Source organism: Rhea americana, unplaced genomic scaffold (assembly GCF_003343005.1).
Source record: "Rhea americana isolate MKP2758 unplaced genomic scaffold, rheAme1 scaffold_11, whole genome shotgun sequence".
NCBI lineage: Eukaryota > Metazoa > Chordata > Aves > Rheiformes > Rheidae > Rhea > Rhea americana.
The window spans coordinates 116,661-125,248 of NW_028185150.1; the positions used below are offsets into that span (position 1 = coordinate 116,661).

Here is an 8,588-nt window from a genome sequence, read left to right on the forward strand (position 1 = left end):
TTTATCCCCATAGCCACAAAACAGGTAAGCAAAAACAACAAATAGGACATTTCAGCACTAACATGGACTATCACAGTACTCCACTGCAATTTTCTTTTTTAACAGGCTTGACAAAAATAACGTATGACACAGAATAAAAACATGTATCTACTACCAGCTATTTAAAGCAAATTTGCTTACCCAGCCTGACCAAATATTTACCTCTCGCTTATTCCTGAAAAATTTTGAAAATGACTCAATAGACTTCCAGTAAATCAACAGGCATTACTCTCTCTCCTCATAATCAAAACAGGAGGCAACTACACCAATATTTGCCCTTGAGCATCAATGAGACCACAGAGAAAAACAGGACAATCATAGTTCTGATCTGCTAATGAAATCTGTAAGAGCGAGCCATAACTGATTATTTCATTTGAAAGAAACTGATAAAGCTCTGTACTACTTAAAACTGATGAAAGCCATTAGCACAGTGCACACTACACAGCCCATTATCAATTTGCATATTAATGACAATACAAGAAAATTTGAATTCATTCAGATACTTGCTTCCAAAATATTTTTGGCATTGCTCTTGAAGATTAACTTTAAATGATTTCTCACTTGAATTCTTTTCATRATTATCTGTTTTTATTTCAAAGAATGTTAAGTTAAAAATTTTACAAATGTTATAAATTACAAAATCTATTCAAATCACTCTAGTATTGCCAAAGAAAAGATACAACCAGTCTGATTTACTAAAAGGCCCCTAGAGAAGGGTTGCAGTTGCATTTTTTTTGTTGTTTTGCAATGAGTTTACTGCTTAGTTCCTTGTTTACATTATTGTTCAACAGCTGCTGCAAACACTTTATCTTTCCAAATTAATAGGATGCAAACAGTTCAAACACAAGGAAATAATTTATGTCTGTAATACTTACCTCTACCATCAAATGATGAAGGAATTAGACTGGCTACTGGTTCATTGGTTTTTGATGGAGCTTTGCTTTCCACAGAAATATCTTCCTACAAAATAATTGGTCAGATATCTTAAAAACAGGAATATAACTACTGCTCTAACCTGAACAAAATATTAAAAAGGCCCCAACTCATGCATAAATCAAGCTGTAGGGAATTTTGTAGCCCAGTATTTTTGTTGTTTTTCTTACTGGAACTATTTGGACCCTCTAACATTCATTACAAAATGCAAGCAAGATGCCTGTTACTGCTTCCAACAGCATCCAAACAATAATTCTAAGAACAAACAAGAAAGTTAAAACAAAGTCCATCATCAAATTCAAACTAGCAATACAAAAAGGAAATTACAGTGTCAGCAGCAAGGTATTTTCTCTATCACAGGCATTTCCACTGAAAGGCAACAACTGGAAAACTTATGGTATGTGGATCCTTCAAATGGAAGGATCATCTCTAATTACTGTTGGGAACTCAGATACAACATATCTGACATGCGTCAGTAYTGTATTTACTAACAACCAGAGAAACAAGGAAATCAACAAGAAGGAATTAAGCTAAATAACCATACATCTTAAAAATATCTCCTTCCCTCCTTCAGGAACTCAGTTTCTTATTTTTATTCTTTAGCACACAGCAATTAAGGGCAATATTACAGACACATGACTCCTTTTTTTAATCTGTTAAAACTGCTGAATAAATGGCTGCTTACGTATTATTTCCAGGAGAGAAATAAAGCAAAAAGCCATTAAGAAACATCTAGGAATATATGTGCTCTGTATAGGCAAGTTAAAAGTCTACACCACAGCAGTACCAGTCTACATTCTACATGGTTTTCCCCTACCTACTACCAGCATAGTCAGGGAAGGAATCGCGAGAATGAGTAAAAGAGGAGAGATAGCCCTGGCATTACCATCACCAAAAAGAACTGTAAAAACTCAGGCTATGAAACTTCCTTACAAGTTACTTAAACAAGTATTAAATTACCACACTGAACGCAAAAGTAACTTCTTGAACTTCGTACAAATTTTGTTTTTATGAGCTCCACAACACGAAAGCCTCAGCTAACCTCTGTGTTGAACAACGGAGAGGTCTGTGTTTTCAGTGGTTGACTAAGGCACATAATGTTATTTTCTGCTGAACATACTGATCCATTTCTACACTGTACATCCAATACCTCACTGCTTCCSAAACTCTGTGACTTGGAGAAATCCAAAATTGGAGCTTCAATGGTGGGTACAGGAAGACTCTCTCTTTTTGGAGTTTGTGTTGACTTCCTGTTTGTAGCTTTATTGAACCTGTCTGAATAAAGTACACAAAGTCAGCAACAGAACTCGTTGCCTGTGATCAGTTCTATATATATATATCTTACAGCACATGAATTGACATAACCACAGTATTTGTCACAAGAACTATGGCTACACTTATTTCACATTTAAAAAAAAAGAAAGCAGCTATYATAATCAAAATGCATAGACAACACCGAATCCACAGCAACTGTAAATTCAGGTGGTTGCTTAGGAAATTCTTTGTATCAGTTTACATGAACCTGAGGAATTGGCAAAAAGGAGAAGTCATTATCTCTTATAAAAAAGTTACCTGGGGAAAAAAAAACACTCCTTAACTATTACAGATTTAGAAACATGGTCAAAAACTGGAGGTTACAGCACAATCAACTACTTTGCATCCACTCTATATATTTGTAACCAGACAGCACATTTGTACCTGGTTTCATGGAATCTCTGCTGCATGCAGAGGTCTGGAAAGAAGTCCTGTTCACAATTCTGCCAGAAGAGTCATCTCCACCATGCCTTTTCTTGTCTATTTTTTTCATACCCTCTTTCGACCTCCTCTGCTGCAAATATTTGTGACATATTTAGTTGACTTTGAGTTTTGTCAAATCATCAAATTTGCCCTAGTATAACTTCAGTTATAGTTAACTAAATGTGCATCTGAGTTGGTTAACTGAGTTACTTCTGGCATATACTGTAGCCTAAGCAAGATGAATCTAACCCATATGCTTTTAGAAAACTGTATTTTCAAGATCTCATTAAAAGTAATTGGAGAATTTCCAATAGTTTAAAACATAAATGTAAACCTCATCTTAAATCATCCACTCTGACTTTCTAAAACTGAGTTTCATCTAGAAAAGGGCTAAGATCTTTTCAGCATTCCAAGCCTTTGACTAATCTACATACTATGAACAAAACCAGGCAAGACTGATGTGCCAGCAACATCCAGACTAGGAAGAGCCAGAAAGTAACTTGAAAAGAAGCACCTATGTGATCCCAGTAAAGCAAATRTATTCACACGAATCCTGAAGTCTTGTGATTCTTTCCAGGCATTTACCTTGCCAGATTTTGGCTCAGGAATCAGTATGGTCTAAATAGGCAAGAAAAAAGCACTAAACATGTACTCACGCCAACAAAGAAGAGTGGCTTAACTTTTTCTGATTATAGGGTAGTGGACTAAGTACATCTGGCACAAGTATTCTTTTCTTGGGTAGGAGGAAAAGGTATTTCCTGACCTCCAAAGTTAACATGTTAAGGCCTTATGAGATGTGCTCATATTAATGCAAAGCCACACAGGTCAGTAAGTTCTCTCTTAAAGTTCGTAAAGAAATACATGTACAACAGTGCCCAAAAAACCATTCAACAGACTCAACCCAGCCCTATACAGATCATAGAATTCCTCCCAGAAGTTAAATTACATTTCTTAATATTACTTCACCTGTACTGTGAACCATATGGCTTCAGCGTTTAACTATTCTCTCACCACCAAAAATATTTATTTTAAGTCTCTAGCCCTTGTATCTTAATATACCTGCTAATGCACACTTAGGATCTGATTGTGCAATTTCTCTACACATGCCTGACCATAGTGAAGATATCAGGTCTCTGCCTAGGCAATAAGGTCCACCCAGAGGGATGTGAYTGGAGTACAGATGACTTTAATTTGTAAGGCTGTTCTCATTGTATATTATCAAAGATTCCGTGTCCAGATGGAAATGGCTTAATAATACACTTGATTTTTTTCTGATTTTAAAATTTGGATTAGCTTGTCTATTCTTTCTTTGAAATTTTTGTCTAAGTTTCAAGGACATGTTTCAAATGAACATACAAATAAAATCACACAAGATGTTCTCCAATCAAAAGGAAAACAGATGTTTAATGAACATGTCCAACATTAACTCTTATTCTCTCTGCACTCCAACACAAGTTTCTTCTCGCTTGTGGATTGTTTTCCACCTGTAACAGATGGAATTTCTTCACCGATAAATGTGGTCTGTATTACTAATTAGCCACTTGGCTGATTACAGCCGTTGGGTGTCTCTAACTTGGGTCAAGGGGGCTGACGTCAGTCTCTGAAAAAGCCCAGACAATGAATGAGGTAAAGCACAGTTCACAAATACAAGTTCCTCCCCCCATGCTACTTTCTGAGAGAGGGAAAAAAAAAACAAAAAAAACCCCACACAAGTCCCTCATTTTCCAAATATACTGCTTGAGAAACTGTATTCACTCAAATTATAGAATTCATAGACTTCTTTGAAATCTAAAGTCAAGTGTGTTAATACTACCATCCTATTAATATGTCACTCATCATTGTGACAAGAATAGAAAGTGATTATAAGTGATTATAAACGAACACAACATTTAGAAAGATTGACTTATAATAAGAATGTCTTAATTTAAATTTTTTTAAATCATGTACTTGCTTACCTTTGAAATGTTCTTACTTTCTGGTCTGATCAGACATGTTTGTTCAGCAGATTCACTGACTGTTCTGGAACTATTATAGTATGTAGAGTTGTTAGAATGATATTGCGAGCTTGCTACTGGATATACACTTGAAACAACATCAGGCAAGTAAGAGCAGCTGGAGTATTCACTGAGCGTAGGATCTCCCAYAACACTATGTGAGGGACATTGAGAAAGACATGAGAAGTCATGGGACAAAGCTTCATCAAATACTCATTCTCTAGATAAAGACATCATTCCTTGGCTGAAGAGTTTAACAAGAAGGTTATATTTCAAAAGAAAAGTATTCCATGTTATTTAAATTAAGTATTCACTCACTGTTATAGACAKTTTTTAATGATACTTAAATTCTGTTTTGAGGAAAATATATATTTAATATTTAAAAATACAGACATTATCTGAAAACTTATCTCCAAGGTTGAAAGCTAGCCTGTGTTACAATTACAAGCCCTATTTCTGTGTAGAGATATCAACATTCTTTCTACTCATTTTTGGTAGGCTTTTTCTTGTGAARTAAATCAAAAGCACAGTATAATTACATGGCATGCATTACATATTTGCCTGGAAAAAACAGAAATATTAAACAGTAAAACTTGCCTTAAAATGCCTCAATAACAAAATAAGAGCATAGCACATTATGGGGTATAAGGCATGTATGAAACACAATACAGGATTATAAGACAATCAAAAACAGAGSTGAAATTAGCCATCACAGTTTATGAAAATACAACACATCTGCAGCATGCCTTTTTCTTTAAAAGCATACYGAAAGTCCTCTTCCAATTTCCTCCCACACTTTCTGCATAAACTGTATACTGAGATCCAAATTTGATAAGGGAGGAAGGAATTTCTCAACTTGAAAAAGTTGCATCTAGTTTGTATAACAGTTTACTGTAACCTTGGGTAGATAATGAAAACAAGAAAACATCTTTATCAGAAGAAGAGACTTCAGATAACACATTTTTTATTGACTGTTTAATTTCTGATAGACTGAAGTAAAAGCAATGCTCATTATCATAATTTACATGCATAGAAGAAAAATAACTCATTTCAGTTAAAATGATAACTATGGTTCAACCCCAGCAAGGCAAAAAGTTGACAGGAATACTACTCCTGCTGTCTGCTGAATTTTCTCAATGTTAAAAAAAAAAAAAAAATAGATCAGGCCATACTCACCTCACTGTTAAATTTAAATTACAAACCAAAATGGGTTGAAAATACTGAGATTCCCTGTAGTATAAAACGGTTAAGTACTAAGGAAGCTTACAATTAATGCGTTCTCCTAGGCTCTAACTGAATTTCTTAGGACACTGCAATAGTTTTGCAATAATTGCAAAATTAATCCACTGTTTAGCGTTCTGCAGGATTATGGAACATGACAAGGTTCTTACAAAACTGAGTTACTTCCTATCCTTATATGTAGACATAATTTCTAGATTGCCGCAGGGTTAACAATACATTTATAAATTTACACCGAAGGCTTGTTTCTAGGCCTCATAAGAAAAAAACATTTAGAAAACTGTAACATTCTTAATGAAATTGCCTTTTGGGGGTTGGGGGTATGAGGGAATGAAGGAGAAAGGAGATCCAGGAAAAATCTCGTATGTTATTTAAATGTTTTATAGTAAGAGCAATGGCTTCTTCAGCCTGAGGAAGAGAAGACTGAGGGGGGATCTTACCAATGCGTGTAAGCACCTGAAGGGAGGGTGTCAAGGGGACGGGGACAAACTCTTTTCAGTTGCCCCGAGTGACAGGACAAGAGGCAATGGGCAGAAACTGAASCACAGGCAGTTCCGCCTGAACGTGAGGGGGAATTTCTTCACTGTGAGAGTGACAGAGCCCTGGACCAGGTTGCCCAGAGAGCTTGTGGAGTCTCCTTCTCTGGAGATCTTCAAGGCCTGCCTGGATGCAACCCTGCCTAACGTGCTCTAGGTGACCCTGCTGAGCAGGGGGGTTGGACTAGATGATCTCCAGAGGTCCCTTCCAACCTTACCGATTCTATGATTCTAAGAGGAAYCTTCTTGGAGGATCTTCCTTTTACACAACCATATTTATCTCAGTTTTGTCATAGCAACTGTTCTGTTACCCAAAGACTGGATTTAGCTCCTTCCCAAACATAAAATAGCCAGATCAATCACTATAGACCAACACAACTTTCCCTTATTCTCTGTAATGCTCAGTAACACTATAGGTCCTTGTGAGCAAGAGACTAGGTAACAGATCTATGCCCAAAGAACAGAAACATAAAAACTGAAATGCTGCAGACAACGAACAAGCATTTCTACAATTAAATACTAACATGTCACTGCTTCAACTCGGTACTCAGTGTCAGAAACTGGAAAGGTAAAAACACCCCAAGAAATAAGATTCAGAAAATATACATACTTATCCAAAGCTGGTTCCTGAACAAACGGGTAGCATGTAGTTAAGTACCTAGGAAAGACACATGCTGCTGAGGGTTCTGACCATGCCACAGTTACCGCTGCATGTTTGGGTACAAACGGTTTGACCTCTGCTGATAACTTGATGCCCTGAGAAACAAAACGTTTTTTGGCTACATGCATTTTGAGATTAACGTTATATGTGAAAAATATTCATCCTAGTGAGCTTAATCCTCGTAGGAAAGAGTTAGTTTGTGCTCTTCTAACAAAACATGTAAAACTATGAGGTTCACAGAGAGGAAAGAGATGGAAAGGGAGAAGGAATTCTAAGGGAAATGTGACCGCTCTAGAAAACTATTTTCTTTTATACCCACCTTTAATATGAAATACTAACAGAGCTCTATTACAAAAACGACAGAAGCCTGCTTCACACAAGAGGCAGTAAACTCCAAAATAAGAATCATTATTTTACATTCTAACAATGTAAACTAAAACTCCTAACACATAACTACTATTACTGTAAGATCCAGCTCTGGAATTATTTAACAATAATGGCTTTGTGCATACTAGTACATTTAAGGGAATTTGTGTGAAATGAATATTAAATTAGGCAGCCATCTAACTTTTTTGACACATCACAAATCTATTCATAACGATTTTCCATTTGTTCTGAATTGCCATTGACTTAAACCAAATAYGTTTTTACAAAGGACATCAAAATTAGCCACAAAATGTATTTATTGCCATGACAGTGTTGTATAGTTTTTACTCACTGTAATTCATGCAACAAGTCATTTTTATAGCTGATTGTGTATTTTGGAGTAACTAACACACTAGGGAAAAATTGGGACCTGTTTACTTCTCGCCAAAGCCCATTTCAACACCTACAGTAACACAGAAAGCTTTTCAAAATGCAAGAACGCCGATTTCACTGCTTGAGCATGCAAACTAGACTGAGCGCGCCCTCTAGTGGTTCAACGTTCCCAGCTGTCCTAAACATTTAACGAGGTTTCTTAAGTAAACAACAGAGAAACTGAGGACCCAAAGAGCTTGCAGTTATCAGGCTGGTCCAATCTATGCAGAACATCCATTTTAACAGTGACAAACACTGCACTGGCATGCACAAATAAATATATATATAAATATATACACACACACACACAAATATATTTGTGCATATAGGTGTACCTGTATGTACACACACACAGACGTGTACGTGTGCGTGTGTATACAGACACACACAAACTTGGGGGCAATGCCGAACAAGCACGTCGGGCGCCGAGAACAGCCCGTCCGCGGCGGAGGCGGCTGCGGTCTGGGGCTACCGGCTAACTTTACGGCCACCCCAGCCCGAGGAGGAACCGGCTGCGCCGCTGCTGTTCCTCGGCATCCGTGGAGGCGCCGTTAGAGGGGCCGAGGTGCCCCCCCCCCCGCACTCCGCGCTCTCTACAGCCCGCCGCCGGCCCCCGCCCGCGGGGCGAGGCGGAGCGGGCCGGGCCGGGCC

The 8,588-nt window shown here is 37.4% G+C and overlaps 1 protein-coding gene across 3 annotated transcripts in view; it reads right to left on the reverse strand.

The window, feature by feature from the left end:
* Positions 1-7,436, reverse strand: part of SECISBP2 (SECIS binding protein 2) — a 29,224-nt gene extending 21,788 nt beyond the window's left edge. The window contains exons 1-5 of one of the 3 annotated variants that reach the window (XM_085312574.1): positions 7,089-7,436; positions 4,665-4,857; positions 2,671-2,800; positions 2,015-2,247; positions 915-999 (exon numbers count right to left, since the gene is read on the reverse strand). In XM_085312574.1, the coding sequence (XP_085168700.1) occupies positions 915-999; positions 2,015-2,247; positions 2,671-2,800; positions 4,665-4,857; positions 7,089-7,267 (820 nt within the window). In that variant the 5' untranslated portion in view covers positions 7,268-7,436. The remainder of the gene's footprint in view (positions 1-914; positions 1,000-2,014; positions 2,248-2,670; positions 2,801-4,664; positions 4,858-7,088) is intronic. The other 2 variants (XM_085312565.1, XM_085312556.1) reach the window with 2 other exon arrangements.
* Between the last annotated feature and the right edge of the window lie 1,152 nt (positions 7,437-8,588).